The sequence below is a fragment of the Bubalus bubalis genome, chromosome 21, assembly GCF_019923935.1.
Source record: "Bubalus bubalis isolate 160015118507 breed Murrah chromosome 21, NDDB_SH_1, whole genome shotgun sequence".
Lineage (NCBI taxonomy): Eukaryota > Metazoa > Chordata > Mammalia > Artiodactyla > Bovidae > Bubalus > Bubalus bubalis.
Window position 1 is genome coordinate 53,336,808 of NC_059177.1, and position 22,335 is coordinate 53,359,142.

The 22,335-nt window shown below is 44.4% G+C and overlaps 1 protein-coding gene across 4 annotated transcripts in view; it reads left to right on the forward strand.

Annotated features, from left to right (window-relative positions):
• Positions 1 to 21,526, forward strand: part of LZTFL1 (leucine zipper transcription factor like 1) — a 35,179-nt gene extending 13,653 nt beyond the window's left edge. For 2 of the 4 annotated variants that reach the window (XM_006077505.4, XM_025272676.3), the window contains 3 exons: positions 1,510 to 1,686; positions 2,702 to 2,805; positions 4,079 to 4,516. In XM_006077505.4, coding sequence (XP_006077567.1) covers positions 1,510 to 1,686; positions 2,702 to 2,805; positions 4,079 to 4,097 — 300 coding nt within the window. In that variant the 3' untranslated portion in view covers positions 4,098 to 4,516. Of the gene's footprint in view, positions 1 to 1,509; positions 1,687 to 2,701; positions 2,806 to 4,078; positions 4,517 to 5,219; positions 5,552 to 20,884 lie in introns of those variants that run through there. The other 2 variants (XR_329223.4, XR_329224.4) reach the window with 2 other exon arrangements.
• Positions 21,527 to 22,335: the final 809 nt, after the last annotated feature.

The following is a 22,335-nucleotide window of genomic DNA, read 5'->3' on the forward strand; positions in this document are numbered from 1 at the left end:
CATTGACAGGCGGGTTCTTTACCACTGCGCCACCAGGGATTTGAATTTGGGTTTTATTATACAGAACTTATTTTTACTTAAATTTCCCTTCGGGAGTATGATAAAATGAAATTAGTTTATTAGTTGTGCATCTTCAGATCCATCTGTATCTAGCAGAGTTTGTGTAAAACAGTGAAATTCAGTGTTAAAGTTCTCCAGGTTTGTCTGAGTGGAGTGACTGAGCCCCGCCCCAGCCTGGAAGCCATCGTGGGCACGGTTCTGCCTCGTGTGGCCTTTGCATGGAGATGAGAGTCTGTAGTAGGACCCCGCCAGCACGGCGGTTTGACTGAGTCTTCTTTCCAGCACTGGCCTTCCTAGTGGGTTTAGTGCCACGGTAAATGTCTACCAGATAATCCCCAAACTCGCTTCATTAGACGGTGGTTACCCTTTTTCTGTGGAAAATTTCAAACATGTATAAGCGTAGAGAGAATAGTGTAATGTAACCCAGGCACTCGTCACTCAACTTTACCGCTCAGTCGCCAAGGCGTGGCCAGCCTGTTTCATGTTAACCTCTACTTTCTTCTCTTCTCCCCCATGATTTTTGAAACGAATTTAAGACATTACATTATTTCATCTGTAGATACTTTTTTAAAATAAAGGGATACTTCTTACATGGCTAAAATGAAAGGAAATATATATGAGTTTCAATCATTATATACCAAGGACCATAAATTTATAAAACAGCTGAATACTGTGGAACAGTTGTATAATTTCTCAAAAGTAGAACAGTTGCATTTTTGGATGATAAATTTGTTTTACAAGCTATTGAAGATTTTCCTTCAATTTTACTTTTTTAAGATTTGGCAAAAGCAAAATGCATACAGAGATACAGTGAAATAAAATCATTTTCAAGACCAGATTTCAAAAATAAGGAATTTTTATTTTGTTGATAGTAGTGCTTTGTCTTCATAGTTAGCAGTTATAGACCATTTTCCTGTCTTATTAATATTCTTCTTCTTTACATTATAAATGGTATCTGGTAGAAAACATGATCCAAGTAGAGAGAAGATCCAACTGCTTATGTTACACAAAGTGTACGAATATGTGTATTTCAAATTAAGATAAAAAAACTTAGTCTTGTAAATGTAGCAAGCCATATTCTCAAGAGGTGTTAATTAGGCTCTTATAATATTGTGAAGCATGTCACCCCAACTCTGGGAAACACAACCTTGTCAAATTTAGGATCTCACCTCTCTCGTTCTCCCTTTGGAATTCCAACAAATCGTAAATCATATTTGACATACTTGGAAATCAGTGACTGCTGAGTGACCGTGTGTGTGAGCAGGACATCATGCACTGGGTACTGAGTGACCCTCCAGGACTGCAGCGGCAGAGGAGGCTGGTGGGGGAGGCTGGCATGCACACGCAACACACAGCCTCCTCTCTTTCTATCACTGAGGTGTTGAGTCTAAAGCCGTTACTATTTAGGATGTCAGCGTGAACTTATGTGGGTGTACGTATTTTTCATAGGATTTTATAAAGGCCCAAGACTTGAGTGACTTGGAAAACACAGTTGCTGCTTTGAAGAGTGAGTTTCAGAAGACACTTAATGACCAGACAGAAAACCAGAAATCCCTGGAAGAGAATCTAGCAACGGCCAAGCACGACCTACTGAGGGTACAGGAGCAGCTGAGCATGGCTGAAAAGGTCAGGTTTGTCTGTCCACATCGGATTGAGTGATGAATGCAGTGTAACTAAGGGAAATGTGGATAGCTGCAGATTCACTTTATTTTTTCTCAAGGTATTAGGCACTTTGTGTTCTAAAAGATTTATCACTTTTGGTAGAAAGATTGCTCTCTGACACTAAAGTATCTGTAGTAATAAGAAGCCTGTACTCCTTCCTGTTGTATGCTCACACCCACCACCCTGCACCCCCATGTTGCTTGTCCTGATCATCCTGTTTATAGTCTGGCAGAGGGTTGGGTGATATTTTTCTGAAGGGGTCTGTCCCTGTTTCTTAATTTACAAGCAGTATGCAGAGAACTCGGAGAAGGCAATGGCACCCCACTCCAGTACTCTTGCGTGGAAAATCCCATGGACGGAAGAGCCTGGTAGGCTGCAGTCCATGGGGTTGCTAAGAGTCGGACACGACTGAGCGACTTCACTTTCACTTTTCACTTTCGTGCGTTGGAGGAGGAAATGGCAACCCACTCCAGTGTTCTTGCCTGGAGGATCCCAGGGACGGGGGAGCCTGGTGGGCTGCCATCTATGCGGTCGCACAGAGTCGGACACGACTGAAGCGACTTAGCAGCAGCAGCAGCATGCAGAGAACTATTCTTTTCACTGTAGGGATTAGACTCTTAAGAATATACAAGCTAAACTGTAATTAAATTTAAAATCCTCTTCTTAAAATACTGGCACTACTTTGGGATTTAGAAAGAAGAGCATGTCTATTTTATCTGAAAATGAATTTACTGTTTCAAATAGATTTCCCATATCTGTGGCATAGTATGTTTATTTGTTTTATTAACTTGGGAAATGTTACCATTTTATTGGCTTCTCACAGTTTGAATAGTCTTAATTTTATATAAATACATTAAAAATAAATTAGAAAAGAAGCACAGTATTAGTAAATTAGGGCAAAAATGTATATTTTCATCAGATGTGTTCTTTCTTTCCTTAACTATTTCTTATTAATGGACTGAAAATTTTCCTTATGTAGGAATTAGAGAAGAAATTCCAACAAACAGCAGCTTTTCGAAACATGAAGGAGATTCTTACTAAGAAGAATGACCAAATCAAAGACCTGAGGAAAAGACTGGCAAAGTAAGCTGTGCTGATCCTGCCCCTTGGATTGTCCCCCTGCTGGGCTGATGTCTGTCCTTCATTAAGCCTAATCTCGTGTCTGGAGAGGTCAGACCAGTGGGGAGTTGCTTTGTCATTCAGTCCAGCAGCCTGTATTTGGGGAAGGCAAAGGGGCTCTGGCCAGGCCTCATTCGTCACACCCACTAGGGTTTCTTTTCATGTTCAGCTGGACCTTTAGAGTCACTCAGGGCCACACTGGGCTGCTTATGCCATGGATTCTCTCAGCAGGATGTTGGACAGACACCTCAGCAAGCACATAGGGCAACACCAGGCATTTCTGCTCAGTGGTGTCCTTGCTGCAGTCCAGGGCCTGCTCACACTGTGCTCCCACGTGACACTTTTGTTGTTTAATTGCTCAGTTGTGTCTGACTCTTTGTGACCCCGTGGACTGTAGCCTGCCAGGCTCCTCTGTCCACGGAATTTTCCAGGCAAGAATACTGGAGTGGGTTTCTGTTTCTTTCTCCACGGGATCTTCCCAACCCAGGGATTGAACCTGAGTCTCTTGCACCTCCTGCATTGGCAGGTGGATTCTTTACCATCTGAGTCACCAGAGAAGCCCCCAGATGACAATTCAGGTGCTACAAAATGAGATCCGTGTGTGGATGCCAGAGCCAGCATGCCCCACGTAGGAGCGGTGTCTCTGGTACAGTTATGTGACACTCTGGCAGGGATGTGTCCAAGAACTCACTGCACATGGGGAAGCCTAAGCCCTGGTTTCTGCCGTGGATGTAGGGTTGGCCACAGTTCTTGTAGTCCAGATGGAGTCTTCTAATCAGGGTCATTTCTGCCATCAGAGGTTCTGCCTGGAAACTCAGCTGACATTTTACTTTTATCAGAGTTCCAGGGTACCAGAGCTGAAAAGTGAATCCCAGATCAAACTTTTCCTTAGAGAAGGGGATTGGTTAACCTTGTACTCACAAGGCCATATCAGCTGCTTGTGTCCATCAGGCCTTCGACTAGATAATAATCTACTAAGCTGACACGGGTGTAGATGCCACATGTAGTAAAGACTTGGAGCCTGACGGTATGTCAGTGGTTATCTGGTCCATTCTCTGGTCCCGGAATCCTCCGACTCACCCCCATCATGCCTTAAACGAATCTGACTTGTACTACAGCGGGGATTTTAGATGAAGGATGCAACATTACTGGCTTAGTCACTGGAAGTGTTTCAGGTAAACTCATTTGGTACAACAGTTGACACTATGCTCTTAATTAAATACATATTTCTTTCCAGATATGAACCTGAAGATTAGAAACTGATGACTTCATCTGGAAGCTGCCACAACATGAAAGAACAAGCCCTTTCTCACCTCAGGCATGTATTTGACGCAGTTTGTTATATTCCCTCTGTTTATTTTTCCAAGATTTAGACTTTGCTTATGATATTTAGAGCTAGATTCCTATTTCAGTTACCTAATTGAGAAGACAGAAAACCTCCGGACTGATTCTGGCTGGTCATCCCAAACTCCTGTCTGTGGGTGCTCCAGATTCTTAGTTCAAAGGCAGTGAGAATTCTTTAAAGAAAGAGTTACCATTTTGCATTAATATAAAGAGTACACCTTTTCAATACATGTTAAAGCTAGCTTTGTCTACAGTTGTGCGTTCCCTAGAATAAAAATATAGAATTATTAAAGATAGTTTATTATAAATAAACCTTATTTTAAAAATTAAATCCAAATTGTTTTCTCTATGTGATCAACAAAAAATAAATATATAAATTTGTTGAAAATGTGAATGCCATCTGTTATAGGCATCATTTTTACCAGTGACGTGAGGATTTGATTAAGTCCTTGAGTCAGGCGTGTTTCGCAGCAGACCTTTTCATAAATCTGTATTACTGATGAAGAAGGCAGAGGCATCCTTGTGCTTCTACAGTCGAGAAAGCATCTGGACTCAGAGTAAATGTAATCTTTACACTTCAGTTTACAGAATAGTCTATTAAATTATATGTTGAATGAGAACACTTTTTAAAAGATCTCTATTCAACATAGAGTCAGTTACTAGACTTGAGATTCAGCTTTTGGTTATAGTTTATTTATTTAGGTACACTACAGTAACTTCATTTTCAAGAGGTTTTGATTATATCTCCATTGGCCTGCTTTTCTTGTGTTTGTTTTGGGATAAATCATTAGAAATTAGGTATCTGGTATCTGTACTTGGATGATGCAACAATATACTATAAGGATAAACAGAAATAAAGTTCATAATGCTTCAGAAGGAAAGTACTTGCTTTTAACACAGTATTTAGAAAGTAATCATTCCCACTTCCACAAGATTCTATTCACCAAGAAGAGTTTACTGATTATCAAGGAAAAGGTTTGTTATTTTTTTTCAAGCTTTTAATACTAGCCTTGAATTTGTTGTGTTTCTTGTAGGTTTTATATTAAAATACTGAAGGAACAAATGATAAAGGGTAAGATAACTCCCCCCAAAAAGAACACAGAAGGCAGTCTTTAGAAGGTGATTGAATGAGAGAAGCGAGGGAGAAAGAGCCGGTCATGAGCCAGCGCTTCCTGCAGGGTCACTCCTCACCCGTCCCCGCTGTGCAGGTCACTCCTTGGGTTCTGTGCCCTTCTAGAGCTTTCACTGAGTATTCCAGTCACACACCATACTTCTTCAGGCCAGAATTCATTCTCTCTCCAAAAACTATTCCATTGTTTAATGGGCCAGGATATTCTATTAAATTCAGAAACAGACTTTTTTTAAATGACTTGGTATCTTTTAAAAACCATATATTTTCTTCTTACCTTAGTTTGATGCATAGGGAAGAAAGTTATGTTGAAAAACCTATGTCGCTAGGTAGAATTTCAACTGAGTATTTTTTTCTTTTTTGATAGCAACTTTGAAATATTCTGTATATCCAGTTCAATAATAAATCAAAAGTCTTTATGATACCGTAAAACCTAACTATGCCCTGCATTAAGATAAACAAACGTGACATTTTTTGGCATAAATTAACATGATAATTCTTCACCATATAAATACTTTTTTGCCTGGTTGTGTCGCTGTGTGTGTGTAACTCATGTGCTTAGCAAAATGCAGTAGTGAAATGGTTTTTTTTTTTAACATTTTCCTAGTCTTAAGACATATCTCATTTAACTAAGAAAGTCTTTTTAGTTGTTGTATTTTGCATTTGTAAGAAGGCTGCCTCAGGCCCTGATTGAACTTGCAGTGTGCTAAGCTCTACAGACTGTGCATAGTGGCTGCCACATGCAGCTTTAGTTTAGCTTAAATACTCAAGGCTCCTGCTAAATTATGACTCAGACTTTTATGGACAAAAACAAAATGTAAAGGGTTTTTGTTACTAATTTCCTCTGCTCAGAATTTAAGTGTTCATTTTTTCCTCATAATCCATTTTGAGTCATATTAGTGTTTAATGATCATTTGTTTATGGCTTATATAACTCATAAGGAAAATACTGCTCTACATTGAACTTGTTATCCTGTGTGATAAAACCCTTGCTATTTGTTATTCCATTCTGATGAGTTGAAAAGAGTTGATAGAGATGTTTACTTATTTATTCATTAATGTTGAAGTATAGTTGATTTACAGTGTTGTGCTAATTTCTGTTTTACGGAAAAGTGACTCAGCCACACGCATGCATATACTTCTTTATGTTCTTTTCCCTTACGGCTTATCCCAGGAGACTGCATACAGTTCCTGTGCTATACAGTAGGGCCTTGTTTGTCTGTTCTAAAGGTGGTAGTTTGCGTCTACCCAAACTCCCGGTCCATCCCTCTCCCTCCACCTCCGTCCTGGCAGTCACAAGTCTGTTCGCTAAGTCTATGAGTCTGTTTCTGCTTTGTAAGTTCATTTGGATCATTTCTTTAGATAGCACGTATAAGTGATGTTATGTGATACTTGTCTTTGTCTGATTTACTTCACTTAGTATAATCATCTCCAGGTCCATCCCTGTTGCTGCAGAGGCATTATTTCATTCTTTTTTGACGGCCGAGTGATACTTCGTTGTATATACGTGCCACAGCTGCTTCATCCACTTCTCTGCCAGGGGACATTTAGGCTGCTCCCGTGTCCTGGCTGTTGTGAACAGCACTGCAGTGAACACTGGGGTGCATGTATCCTTTCAGAGCCATGGTTTTCTCCAGGTATACGTCCAGTAGTGGGAATGCTGGATCTTATGGTGCCTGTTTTTTCAAGGACCCTCCACACCGTTCCCCACAGTGGCTGGACCAGTCACGTTGCCACCGGCAGCGCAGCAGGGCCCCCTTCTCCCCACCCCTCCAGCATTTATTGTTTGTGGACTTTCGGATGATGGCCATTCTCACTGGTGTGAGGTGATACCTCATTTTAGTTTTGATCTGCATTTCTCTAATAATTAATGATGTTGAGCATCTTTTCATGTGCTTCTTGGCCGTCTGTGTATCTTCTTTGGAGAAATGTCTGTATAGGCCTGCCCGCTTTTTTTGATTGGGTGGTTTGTTTTTTCTTTGGCATTGAGCCATGTGAGATGTTCGTAAATTTTGGAGATTAATCCCTTGTTGGTCACATGGTTTGCAAATATTTTCCCCCAGTCTGAGGGTTTTGTGTACGGTTTTCTCCGTTTGTCTGTTGATGGATACTTGGGTTGCTTCCGTGTTCAGCTATTGTAAATAGTGCTGCTGTGAACACTGGATGCATGTGTGCTTTTGAATTAGTCTTTTCGTTTTTTTCTGGATATGTACCCTGGAGTGGAATTGCTGGATCATTGGGCAGGTCTGTCTGTAGCTTTTTGAGGACCCTCTCTGTTGTTTCCTGCCGTGGCCGCACCAGTTCACACCCCTCCACAGTACATTCTCGCCATGAGTTTTGGTGCTCTAAAGTAACATCTTTAGAGCTGCTCTAGAGTCTGCTTAGATCATTATATATTCTAAACAAATAAGCCATCTTATGTCTAATCACCTTTTTGAGGTAAACTTTACAGTAATAACATACATGCATTTTAAAGTCCTGTTGGATGGATTTTGGTTGACGCAGTCACCTGTGTATATGCTACCACAGTTAAGATACAGACATTTTCACCACCTAAAAGCTCCTTCCTGCCCCTCTACAGATGGTCTTCTTCACCCTGGGCCCTGGGAAGCCACTGATGTGCTGTCTCTCATGATAGGTTAGATTTGCCTTTTCTAGAATTTTCATATGATCTCACATAGTGTGTCATCCTCTATGCCTGGCTTCTTTAGCTCAACAAAATATATTTAAGATTATCCATATTGGTGCGTGTATCAATAGTTCATTCCTATTAATATTGAGTTGTATTCCATCATAGGCTATCTCACAATTTTGTTTATCTACCCAACTATGGAGAAGGCAATGGCACCCCACTCCAGTACTCTTGACTGGAAAATCCCATGGATGGAGGAGCCTGGTAGGCTGCAGTCCACGGGGTCACGAAGAGTCGGACACAACTGAGCGACTTCCCTTTCACTTTTCACTTTCCTGCATTGGAGAAGGAAATGGCAGCCCACTCCAGTGTTCTTGCCTGGAGAATCCCAGGGACGGGGGAGCCTGGTGGGCTGCCGTCTATGGGGTCGCACAGAGTCAGACACGACTGAAGCGACTTAGCAGCAGCAGCAACCCAACTAAACCTTAGAATACCTTAAGCAGTATTTACTACACTTCACTTGGGAGTTGAAGCTTAGACACTCTCTTTGGACGAATTTGAGATGCCTCCCTTCCCTGACTTCCAAATGGGGATTTGGGTAGGTGGTAGACACACAAGTCCAAACATTAAGGTGTGGTCGGGGCTGAAGCTACAGCGTCGTGAGTTACAAATGTAGAGGTGGCTTGTAAAACAGAGTTACGAAAGATACAGAGGCGAGTGGAGATGAGAAGCCCAGGGCCCTCCAGTATCACGGATCATGGAAAGAGGAGGAAGAAGCAGAGGAGAGCAAGGAGGGGAACCAGATGACAGTGCCGCCCTGGCAGCAAGCCTGCAAGGCTACCAGGAGGGCGGAGTGACCACCTGGCTCAGACTCCACTGGGTGGTCACGGGAGGGAGGCCTGAAAACTGGCCACCCAAGTCAGCCACATGGGCCCATCGGTGACCTGGACAGTTTGTTAGAGTGGCGGTGGCCGGCCTGGAGCGGGAGACTGTTAGCACCAATGGGAGGAGAGAGTCTGCAGACAGAGTGGGTATAGATATCTCTTGATGAGTTTTCCTAGAAAATAAAGTAGAAACAGGGTAGAGGCCAGAAGGAAAAGTGGGATCAAGCAGAGGGATTGTTTTTCTTGAGCTGGAGAAGCCACAGCATGTGTTCTTACCAGAATGCCCGTCCCAGAGAGCTGGGGTCTGGGCTGTCCTGTTTATTCATGCCTGCCCAGTGCCTAGAGCAGGGCCCACCCAGCACAGGGGGACAGTCAGTAATTACCTCTAAGTGAACTGACGAATCAGACCTGATAAACCAGAAACTCACATTATATGCTAAATGGTGATAAGGGCCAAGGAGATAGCATGAAGCAGGCGAGAAGGGCATAAAACGTGGGGTGGTGGCTGACCTGTTAGCTAAGCTTATCTCTGAGGCCTCGGGAGAAGCTGACTTTTGAGCAAAACTCTGAGGAAGTAGAAACAGCTGTGAAAAGAAGAGAAGCAAAAGGCAAAGGAGAAAAGGAAAGATAAACCCATTTGAATGCAGAGTTCTAGAGAATAGCAAGGAGAGATAAGAAAGCCTTCCTCAGTGATCAGTGCAAGGAAATAGAGGAAAACAATAAAATGGGAAAAACTAGAGATCTCTTCAAGAAAATTAGAGATACCAAAGGAACTTTTCATGCAAAGAGGGGCTCAATAAAGGATAGAAATGGTATGGACCTAACAGAAGCAGAAGATATTAAGAAGAGGTGGCAAGGATACACAGAAGAACTATAAAAAAAGATCTTCATGACCCAGATAACCATGATGGTATGATCACTCACCTAGAGCCAGACATCCTGGAATGTGAAGTCAAGTGGGCCTTAGGAAGAATCACTACAAGCAAAGCTAGTGGAGGTGATGGAATTCCAGTTGAGCTATTTCATATCCTGAAAGATGATGCTGTGAAAGTGCTGCACTCAATATGCCAGCAAATTTGGAAGACTCAGCAGTGGCCACAGGACTGGAAAAGGTCAGTTTTCATTCCCATCCCAAAGGAAGGCAATGCCAAAGAATGCTTAAACTGCCGCACAATTGCACTCATCTCACACGCTAGTAAAGTAATGCTCAAAATCCTCCAAGCCAGGCTTCAGCAATACGTAAACCGTGAATTTCCATATGTTCAAGCTGGTTTTAGAAAAGGCAGAGGAACCACAGATCAAATTGCCAACATCCGCTGGATCATTGAAAAAGCAAGAGAGTTCCAGAAAAACATCTATTTCTGCTTCATTGATTATGCCAGAGCCTTTGACTTGGTGGATCACAACAAACTGGAAAATTCTGAAAGAGATGGGAATACCAGACCACCTGACCTGCCTCTTGAGAAATCTGTATGCAGGTCAGGAAGCAACAGTTAGAACTGGACATGGAACAACAGACTTGTTCCAAATAGGAAAAGGAGTACATCCAGGCTGTATATTGTCACCGTGCTTACTTAACTTATATGCAGAGTACATCATGAGAAACACTGGGCTGGAGGAAGCACAAGCTGGAATCAAGATTGCTGGGAAAAATATCAATAACTTCAGATATACAGATGACACCACCCACCCTTATGGCAGAAAGTGAAGAGGAACTAAAGAGCCTCTTGATGAAAGTGAAAGAGAAGAGTGAAAAAGTTGACTTAAAGCTCAACATTCAGAAAACTAAGATCATGGCATCTGGTCCCATCACTTCATGGGAAATAGATGGGGAAAGAGTAATAGACTTTTATTTTTTGGGGGGGCTCCAAAATCACTGCAGATGGTGACTGCAGCCATGAAGTTAAAAGACGCTTACTCCTTGGAAGAAAAGTTATGACCAACCTAGATAGCATATTAAAAAGCAGAGACATTACTTTGCCAACAAAGGTCCGTCTAGTCAAGGCTATGGTTTTTCCAGGAGTCATGTATAGATGTGAGAGTTGGACTATAAAGAAAGCTGAGCGACGAAGAACTGATGCTTTTGAACTGTGTGGTGTTGGAGAAGACTCTTGAGAGTCCCTTGGACTACAAGGAGATCCAACTGGTCCTGAATATTCATTGGAGGGACTGATGTTGAAGCTGAAACTCCAATACTTTGGCCACCTGATGCAAAGAACTGACTCATTTGAAAAGACCCTGATGCTGGGAAAGAGTGAAGACAGGAGGAGAAGGGGACGACAGAGGTGAGATGGTTGGACGGCATCACCGACTCGATGGACACGAGTTTGAGTAAACTCCTGGAGTTGCTGATGGACAGGGAGGCCTGGCATGCTGCAGTGCATGGGATCGCAAAGAGTCAGACAGGACTGAGCGACTGCACTGAACTGAGGAAGTAAGAGAGCCTGGCTCTCTCCAGGCAGCATGGCACCTTGGTTAAGTAAGCAGGGAAATATTTCGAGCTCCTCAGGTTCAGGAGGAGACATTTTTGTTGTATATACAACAAAATTATCTTTCAGATCTTTTTTGTTGACTCAAGTGTATTTTAGAGAGGAAATTGAAAAGGTGGAAAAAGGCAGGTAGAAGGGGACCATTTACAAGGAGCCCTGGGGACATGGGAAGTGGAAAATGGAATGGAATTTTGAGGGGAGATGTGCAGCCATGAATAAAATGAGTGTGGCATGGTGGCAGTAAGGCTCCTTCTTCTACCGGAAAAGGTAGCCGGAGCCAGCTCCCACGTGACTTCTAAAGGGAGCATTCACTGGGATCCTGCGTGTGTGCTTTAAAGCTGCATAGAGGATCCTGCTGTGAAACCAGGTTGAAGAACGCAGCAGTGCTCCTGAGACCTTGACATCCCTACAGAGCCCCTGGGGGTCTTGCTGAAACATAAGTTGTGACTCAGGAGGCCTGGACCGGGGCCCGGGAGCCTGCATTCCTCACAGTCTCCCCGGTGGTGCCCCTGCTGGGCCAGTGACCACATTTTGAATACACACAGGCACAAGAAGTCCAGTATAACTTGAAATGTTGAGCTTGTGAAACGAAGCATGTGTGTTTTCTGGCAGAGTGAGATTCAAAGGGCTTTCCTGTTGTGAAATGAGAACAGGCGCAGAACAGCGCAGCAGGACACGGTGAAGCCCCTTAGGGGCCACTAATTGAGCTGTCTGTGTGCTCTGACCCTGGGAAATATTTTCACAGGGCTCTGTCTGTTTTTCTCCACCAGATTATGCCTTCTAGTGGGTCCTGATTGCTTGTTCCTGGCAAACAATATTTGAGCTGAAGAAATAAGTTTAGCCAACACCAACACAAAGCATGGAAGGGTTCTTCGCAGCTCTCGGGCCGCTGTTTTCATAGTGCTTGGCTGGATCTTCCTCAGGCAGGTGATCAGCTGAGTGGTCGTGGGGAGAAACTGCGCTGTTTTCCAGATAGCTTGTTTCTCCATCTGTTCCCTCTGACCTGAAAAAAGCCTCTTTGTTCCGTCCAGGCCTTTCTAAACAATGCCCACTTGGTGCGCTTTACACACAGGAGTTCCTGCAGACAGCAGAAGGATGGATGTACAGAAAAGCCTTGCAGGTTGCTCAGCTGAAACAGTTGTCCTTTGGAAGTGAGCCTGTGGACAAAAGAGCGCAGCATGTTGAATGTGTTATTTTCTGTAACCTTACTCTGAGTCTCACAAAGCCCTGAGTTTTGACCCGTAATTAATAGTAAAGTTGCTGTTGTTCAGTCACTCCGTCATGTCCGACTCTGTGCCACCCCATGGACTGCAGTGTGCCAGACTTTCCTGTCCTTCACTGTCTCCTGGATCTTGCTCAGACTCACGTGCGTTGAGTCGGTGATGCCATCCAACCATCTCATCCTCTGTCATCCCCTTCCCCTCCTGCCTTCAGCCTTTCCCAGAATCAGAGTCATTCGGACACAAAGAGTAAGTTATACAAATTCAGACATTTATATTACGACTTCCCTATCATTTTAGATTGTCTTTGCATTCAAGCCTTAGACTTCTCATTCTCTTTTATCTTAAACTGCCATCCGAGTCATCTGTGTCCCATCAGTTTTCCTGTCTCACAGCAGAAACAACACTGGAAACAGCCACAGCCTGCAGCTGCCACGCCAGGCCCAGCTCTGTACGGCCACCGGACTTCAGTTCTGGCCAGCAGTTCTTCAGCATCCTAGGCACTCTCGGCTTCACTGACACATGCCAGATAATCTCAGTTTAGTGGAGAACTTCATTTCGGTTCAGTTGCTCAGTCATGTCCGACTCTTTGCGACCCCAGGGACTGCAGCACACCAGGCTTCCCTGTCCTTCACCGTCTCCTGTAGCTTGCTCAAACTCATGTCCACTGAGTCAGTGATGCCATCCAACCATCCCATCCTCTGTTGCCCGTTTCTCCTCCTGCCAGCAGTCTTTCCCAGCATCAGGGTTTTTTCCAGTGAGTCGGTTCTTCACATCAGGTGGAGATACATCACAAAGTAGCAGAGCTTCAGCATCAGTCCTTCCAATGGATATTCAGGACTGATTTCCTTTAGGATTGACTGGTTGGATCTCCTTGTCAGGAGTCTTCTCTAACACCACAGTTCAAAAGCATCAGTTCTTCAGCTCTCAGCTTTCTTTATACTCCAACTCTCACATCCATACTTGACTACTGGAAAAACCATAGCTTTGACTAGATGGACCTTTTCGGCAAAGTAATGTCCTGCTTTATAATATGCTGTCTAGGTTGGTCATAGCTTTTCTTTCAGGGAGCAAGTGTCTTTTAATTTCATGGCTGCAGTCACCATCTGCAGTGATTTTTGAAGCCCAGGAAAATAAAATCTGTCACTGTTGCCGTTGTTTCCCCATCTATTTGCCATGAAGTGATGGGACCAGATGCCATGATCTTAGTTGCTTGAATGTTGAGTTTTAATCCAGCTTTTTTCACTCTCCTCTTTCACTTTCATCAAGAAGCTCTTTAGTTCCTCTTCACTTTCTGCCATAATGGTGGTGTCATCTGCGTATCTGAGGTTACTGATATTTCTCCCAGCCATCTTGATTCCATCTGTGCTTCATCCAGTCCAGCATTTTGCATGATGTACTCTGCATGTAAGTTAAATAAGAGAGTGACAATATACAGCCTTGACGTACAGATTTCTCAGGAAGCAGGTCAGGTGGTCTGGTATTCCCATCTTTTGAAGAATTTTCCACAGTTTATTGTGATTCACACAGTCAAAGGCTTTGGCGTAGTCAGTAAAGCAGAAGTAGTTGTTTTTCTGGAAGTCTGTTGCTTTTTCTATGATCCAGTGGATGTTGGCAATTTTATTTCTGGTTCCTCTGCCTCTTCTAAATCCACCTTGAACATCTGGTACTGTCTCCCATTTTACAAATGTAAAATGTAAATGCAGGTTATACACTCATTTTTTTCCAAAGTCTGGCAATAGCAAATATAATTAAATGCCTAAGTGTATTTACAGTGCTATAATATGTATTATACATGCCATATAAAACTAAATTAAACACATTCTCTGCAAATTATAGGGAGAAAAAAGGTGTTAAATAACCCCCAATGAAACAGTCAGGCAAATCCTGAATGTAAAATATTCTGCAATTTAAACAATCAGTTTCATCTCTTCAGAAAGTCAATGTCATGAAATTTAAAAGTTGGGAAAACTGTCCTAAAATGAACTCTGTTCTTACCAACTGCGTGCAATCTGTGACCCTAATTAGATCCTGGGGAGCTATGAAAATCATTAGGGCCGAGCCCCCTGAAATGTTCACTGTGCATATACCATCACAGAGTCTAAAGTTATTCACCTCTGGGGAACGTTTGAATTCTTGTGCTATGCTGTGCTCAGTCACTCAGTGTGTCCGACTCTGCGACCCCACGGGCTGTAGCCTTCCAGGCTCCTCTCTCCGTAGGATTCCCCAGGCAAGAATACTGGAGTGGGTTGGCATCTCCTTCTCCAGGGGATCTTCATGAACCCGGGGTTGTGTCTTCTGGGTCTCCTGCATTGGCAGGCAGGTTCTTTACCACTGTGCCCACTCTTGTACATTACGTGCTGTTCTACTTTTTCAGACCTAAGTTCTGTTTTCTAGTTTTTCAAAATCCCCCAAATTGAACAGTCCTCTGCAGCGAGACCTTTGTCGTGGATTAAGGGCTCACCCTGATGTTCTGGAGCTTCATCATGAGCCTCCTGATACATATTTCATTCTTTTTTTTTTAATCGTGCATAAGATTGACTGGACTAAATGAATCCATAGTGGAAAATGCTGAACCCCTAGTACTTTTATAAGTATGGGTCTGTCTCAGTTTCTTTTCTCGTTCTAGAGTTGTAAATAAGCGTGTACTACTTTATTGCCCTGTGTATCTTATCTGTGTATCTTCTCATATATTTTTTACCTGTTTCTGTGCAATCTTCCAGAAAATTTCTGACATATCTTTGAGTTCAACAAATCTCTCTTCAGCTGTGTCTAATCCACTTTTAAACCCATTCACTGGGTTTCTGATTTCAGTTATTTTTCATTTCTAAAAGTTCCATTTGGCTCGTTTAATAATCTGGGTCATTTTTCATTCCTTGTTCTTTACTTTTTATTTTCTGCTGTATCAGTAATGGAGCGAGGAGTATGGAAATCTCCATCATGATGTGTCCATTTCTCCTTGTTGTTGTTCAGTCGCTCAGTCATGTCTGACTCTCTGTGACCCTGTGGACTGCAGCACCAGGCTTCCCTGTCCGTCACTCTTTCCCGGAGTTTGCTCAAACTCATGTCCATTGAGTCAGTGATGCCATCCAACCATCTCATCCTCTGTCGTCCCCTTCTCCTCCTGCCTTCAGTCTTTCCCAGCATCAGGGTCTTTTCCAGTAAGTCGACTCTTCTCATCATGTGGCCAAAGTATTGGAGCTTCAGCTTCAGCATCAGTCCTTCCCATGAATATTCAAGGTTGATTTCCTTTGCTTCCCAGCTTTTGAAGCTATATCTTTCTGGCAATAGATGTTATTTCTATCATCAATAATACTCTATTTAGAGTCTATTTTGTCTGATGTAATATAGCTCTCCTTAGCTTTCTTTTAGATAATGTTTTCCTGCTGTTTTCCTTTTATCATTTTACTGTAAATCTTCCTGTGATCTTCTATTTGATTTTTCTCTTGTATATGGCATGTAAATGTATGTGTGAATTTTTAAATTCTGGTCTTATAAGTCTCTGTCACCATACACATTACTGATGACATCAAAGACATGTTCCCACCAATTAATCCAACAAGCCTACAATAACTGCAATACCAGATAGTAATTTAGTATTGAGTATTTCCCAGATCATGTGAATCTGAAATTCATTCTGATCCATTTCCTTTGTATTTCTAAGAATTTATGTAAGCACTAATTTCATTGCAGCATATGTACTCTTAATTGCAGCATATAGAATTTAGTTCCCTGACCAGGGCTCGAACCCTGGGCCCTCTGCATTGGGAACCACAGAGTCGTAGCCACTGGACCATCAGGGAAGTCCTTCCTGCTTCCCGTTCTTTTTAGTCTCAGGAATTGGAGAGGGTCAGAAAAGATCAGTTGAGAGTCCTGGTAGAACACTTACATCTCAAAGGCTCAGGGTAAAAAGAAACTGGTTCCTCTTACAAGACCAGTGTCTTCTAACTGCGAATGCAAAAACCCGTTTTGGAATGTCAACAGAGCCCCATCTTCGCCATTTCATGCTGGTATACTTCAGTTCCCAAATAGCCAGTTCAGTTTAGACAAATCACAGTAATATTTAGTAACACATGTCATTCACTCACCTTCACACTTCCAGACAAACTTACTGTTCTGAATCAGGCTCAAGACCACATTTAAACTGTCAGTTTCTAAGAGTGTCTCGACCACATTTTCAAGTTACCAAGGACTGTCTAAATGGTCAAAACCAAGGATAGAAGACTTGAACATGTGTGTCAAGACACTCATGCACACACACACAAGATGAAAACCAAACCAATTCCAAAAGACTTATGTTGGTACAGTAGGATAAAAGCCTACACGTAAGCAATGTCATCCCAGGTCCCTTCCCTTTTACAAAGCAGCTCTAATGGAAAGATGGTGTTACAATCTAAAGAGCCATTGAGGGGCTGTTGTTCTCCAGATCCCAAGGAGTACTGAGGCTAAGCAGTATTACAATAAAATACCATTTTTTTTTATGGGAACATAACTGAAGAGCTCCCAGTTTTGAAAAATACACCCTAGGAAACTCCAAAATGGAATAGAGTTACGGTTTCCCATTATTCTTTCACATGGCTGGTATTAGTAGAAACAGGCAGATCAGTATCTGATGCCTCTCAGAGTCACGGTTCCCTAGCACAGGAATGGAAATTTCCCAGATGGGGCTTCAGACAAGCCTTGGTCTAACAGGGAGTTTCCCTCTTACCACTCAGGCGATACCTGATGGCCCAAGGACTCCTCGACCCGGAATGGGAAATCCAGTAAAGCGGTGCTCCACTCAAAACCAGATGACCGGGTCTCATGCCTTCCCCTCCCCAGGAAGGGAAATTCTAATCAGGGCAGCCCAGTAGAGAAGAATAGCCTGGTGGCATCACATAGAGGTTCTGCCACTTGCCAGCGAAGTCTTAGACACCAGGCTTTCCGTCACCGTGAATCAAGAGCACCTGGGTTAGCAGCAAGTTTGGGGGGTTTGTCCCTGAGACAGGGGCACTCGGGCAGCTACCGGACAGGACCCACCTGCCACCACCAGCCAGGGATCAGTGTGCCATGGGCAAGATGCCCACTTGAGACAGCTGTCCTTTCGTGGTTGCCAGTATTTTAAGTGAACTTGACTTCTGCTCACCTGCTGCACAACAGCAGGTTGTGGTGAAGGAAAGTACAGCATTTGTTTGCAGAGCATCAAGCAAGGAAAACAGGGAGCTCAGGCTCAAAAGACCCTAACTCTCTGCATCTTTCAAGAAGGGGTTTCTAAAGGCAGCATTTGGGGTGGGGGCTGCAAGGTGGAAGACTTCCTTTGGATTGCTTGGGTGAGGTAACTGGTTGGTGTTTCAGCAATCTAATTATCAGCCTTCTGATTCCAGTCTGAAGTCTGTATGCTTGGAGTCAGCAGAGTCACCGTCCTCCACCTGGGTGGCGGTCTTAGTTTCTGCCTAAAAACTCAGAGATCTGCGTCACATTGTTACATGTGTCCCCTGAGGGGAGCTAGGGCTGTGTTTTATCACTGAAGTAATGGGTTTTCCTGCTGAACTGTTCGCTTTTCCTTCTTTGTGTGTTCCCTCACTTCCCTAATTAGTAACAGGCTTGAGTCTGCTCTTTGGAATTCAGGGAAGGCCTAGGAGACTAAAGCCGTTTTCTCCAGACAAGAAGCAGGGGACATGGAGAAACTTTTGTACCCAGGAAGGCCTCGCAGGACCCTGCTCGGTTTCACCATCTCCTCAGCACCACACACACACACAACAGAGGCCTGTGCACACATCAATGCACACACAAATACACATTTATATACATGTGTACATGCACTCACAAGCATGTATGCAGGCACACATACAGGCACACACAAATACATGCACATGCGTATGTGCTCACACTCAGCCCTGGGGCAGGGGCTCCCCCAGACTCTTTGGAAGACCCTCCTCTTTACCACCTAGGCTGGACCAGTGCAGCATTTCTTCCGCAGGACCTCCTCCTGGTGGCTGCCACATGCCTGTGCGCACCGTGTGTGTGTGTGTGTGTGCGCGCGCGCGCGCCCCACAGGAGAATGAGCAGGTGCCTCAGACAACAGGGGAGGGAGGACCATCAGTGTGCAGAGGTTTTACCTCAAGTCCCCAAGCCGGCTCCAGGCACACAGTAGCAGGTGGGCAAGAAAGACTTGAACGTCTGCAGAAACCTGCAACACGGGCAACTCAGGGTCTTGGATGAAATTTATACTGAAGTGCTTGGATCCTGCAGCAGGCTTCTCATGTACCCACAACCTCACTGAGACTCAGCTGTGCGCCTGGCACTGGGGAGTAAAGGATGACTGTAAGACATGATTCCAGCCACAGCCCGAGGGGACATGTATATATCTTGTAGTTTTCCTGCCAAGGCAGCACAGAAAGTGTTAGAAACCAGATATGTACCCAGTCCTGAGGGCAGGGGAGAAGAAGGAATAGATTCTGCCTGGGGATAGAGCTGCTGGCACTTCTGGAAAAGAGTAATATTCCATCTGAGTCGAGAACAACGGACTGGCTTTTCCCTGGTCAAGAAAGGAGAGCCTGTTCCTGGTTGAGGGAACTGCCCTGAAGTATAAAACCGCACAGCTGTTTCCAGGAGGTGAAAAGTCTAGCCTCTCCTGGAACCTAGGTGAGCAAGGGTCAAATTCCTCAGGGCCCAATTAAAGAGAAAAAAATTCCCAGAGCCTCACCGACCAGGCTGAGGAGTTTGGACTTTTATCTTGTGGGGAACCGAGAGCCACTGATGGGATTAAGTAACAGCGGGGTCACTAGGGTGAGCGCATTACTGAAAGCTGCGTGGCTGTAACTTGTGGGGTAAGAATCTGGAATCCTGGCACGGGGCTGTGACCCACACCCACATGGCTGAGTCAGGGCTACCATCCATGGCTCCACCCTCATCCAGAAATCAGATAAGGCGCACAGGCTGGCTTATCCTTCAGGGAGTGTGTCCCGCGTGACATGGCCCAGTGAGACCGGACAGGCCGGTCCACGGGAAGGTTTGTCCCACACTGCCCGTCGCAGCCCCCCAGGAGCACTCAGGGCAGGGCTTAGCTGAGCCGAAAACCCTGCTGCCCGTGGGCCCTGGCCCTGAGAGCTGAACTGCCCCCGTCGCCCCTGCCATACAGAAGTTGTTCCCCAACCCCGGGTCCTTATAGGGCGCTGGGACAGGGCCTGTGGGCTGGTGAGCACCACCAGGTATATATTCAGGAATTGTGTGTGGGAACTGATTGCTAAACACAGTTATTATTAAAAACTGAGTGTTAGAAACCAGATAAGCACCCAGTCTTGAGGGCGAGGGAGAAGAAGGAATAGATTCTAGTGGGAGATAGAGCTGCTGGGGTTTCTTAAAAAGGGTAGTCCATCTTTTTGAGGAGAATGGACCAGCTAACAATGTAAATCAGAAGTAGTAAATCCCCAAAGGCCATCGCTTCCTAAATTATCTCCTACATTATTAGCTCTGTTCTTACTGAGGTTGCTTTGTCATTGCATTTGTACGGTGGACATTCGGTTTCATGGTGAGCTCCTGTACTTCTCTCCAAACTCCTCGTTCGGTGACACCATGTTGGTAGCTTGGAATCAGCCCTAGTGGAGGCATCTACACCATAGAAACTGGTTAACTGACGTATCAGCGCTCCTCCCACAGGGAGCCGGTTGTTAAACGCCTGCCAGCCCGCTGCTGCTTTGCTGGCCCCCCATGGAAGCACACCCCCCTTCCCAGGCCTGTTCTGTCCTCTCCAAGTGGCCACAGCAGCGCAGTGGGTCTTGTCAGGTTACAGTCTTGTCAGATGGGGTTCAGGAAGGTGTGGGGACCTTAGCAGGACTCCTGAGTATTACTTAGTCCTGTTATGGGGGGTGTCCCCGTGTGCTGCCCATGACCCACCCAGGGCCTCATGCCATAAACAGGCCCCCACGATGTCTGGCGGTGTGACTGAATGGAGGTGCTGGCTTGATCCCCGGGTTAGGGAATTGAAGAGGGGTCTGGCCTATGTCAGACCAACAAATGCCAAGCAGCCTCCTGTTTCAGGTCATAGGCTGGGCATCTCCCTAAGGTGTCCTGTTCCTGAGCCACTGTATAGCCAGCTTCCCTCTGGGAAAACTCATTTATGAGAATAAGAAAGTGCCAAGTGAATGGCTAGAGACAGCAACATGCCTTCTTTACCATTCAACAGCATTAAAAGGCCGCCAATCTATGTGTCACCAAGGCTTATTTTGCCACAGATTTTAATTATCTCATCATGACCCTGGAGTTGAGAGATTTATAAAAATTAAAAAAAGAAACCAAAGGGGAACACTGAAATTAACCATTGGTAAATTCTGACTTTATTAAAATTAAGTGTCTATTCATTGGTAGGTGAAGACATCGGAAGAATAAAAAGGCAACTCACTGACTGAGAAGAAATCTGTAAAACACAAAACTGACAAAGGGCTCATATCCAGAATATGTAAAGAACCAAACCCACAAGCCGTTTAACGGTTGGCAGAAGACTTAGGCCCTCCAGGAAAGGATGTGCAAATAACCCCATCAGCCTATGGCAAGGTACGCAATACGGAGCTTAAAAGCTACGGTTAAGGATCACTGCACACCCACCAGGTAGGGTAGACCTTTGGAAACAGCGACAAGTGTCAGAGGCACAGCCAGTGTGTCAACTGGCACAACCTCTGGTGCACGCATGCCTGCCTCAGGGCCCCGAGTTCACGCCATGAGTGGGTTCACGCACCCAAGGACTCATACTAGATGTCGTTAACACTATTCATCACAGCCACAAACTGGAAACAACACAGACACCCATCAGCCGTGATGGACGCACATTCACACCTCCGAATACTAGGCGGCAGGGATAAAGGACACTGTCCACTGCGCGCTGGAATGTGAGTAAGTCCCACTGAGGAAGCCAGGCAGCACAGCCACATTGCAAAAGTTCAGTTTTGTAAAGGTCAAAGCAGCTGAAACAGACCCATGGGATAGAAACCAGGGGGGTGGGTTCCTCGGGCGAGGAGGGCAAGGGGTTAAAAAAAAAAAACAATAAAACCCCTCTGTCTAGAATATGAAGTCTAAAAGTCAAAATCGTCTCCCTGTTGCATCGAGAATTTGTTCTGCTTTGGTTTTTGGAGGTAGGAAGGTTGAAGACAGGTAATATGTCTAAGGAGCCCCTACCTTCCTCACGACACCCCACTTTCTCTTCTGCCACCAGCCAGGGGCAAGTCTAACCAGAGACTGAGGCACAATGGTGATTGCCTTTTGGCATCACATAAGATTTCCACTGGCAACTCTGCTTTTTGTCTCTTTAATTTTACTTATCAAGTATTTTCTTAACTGTTACTATATAACAAGTGGACTGTTCAAAGTATGTAATTATTATTTAGTGTATTACCTGTTCATTTATTCAGCCTATAATAACGGCTTCTTTATTGAGCACTTAGTATGTGCCAGATAATAAGCTAAATTGTTAATTCTCACATTAACCCATGGAAAGGGGAATATATTTGTTCACACTATAGATAAGGAAATGGGCTCAGAGAGGTTAAATGCCTTGTTCAAGGTCACAGCCAAGTCAGAGGCTTTGAATCAGAACTGAGATTCAAAGCCAGATCGTGCATTATTCCAAAGCACCCAACTTAGTCGTTGCTAGGGACCTCCTTAAACCCAATCACCTTGAGAGACTGATAGAATCGAGGCTTCTTAGGTCCAGACCTGAGGCTAGTGAATCGGAATCTCTGGCCCCAGGAGTAGAATATCCCACAGTGGTTGTTGGAAACCTGGTCCAGCCTCCTCTCTCCCTACAGAGCCATACTCCTGGCCCT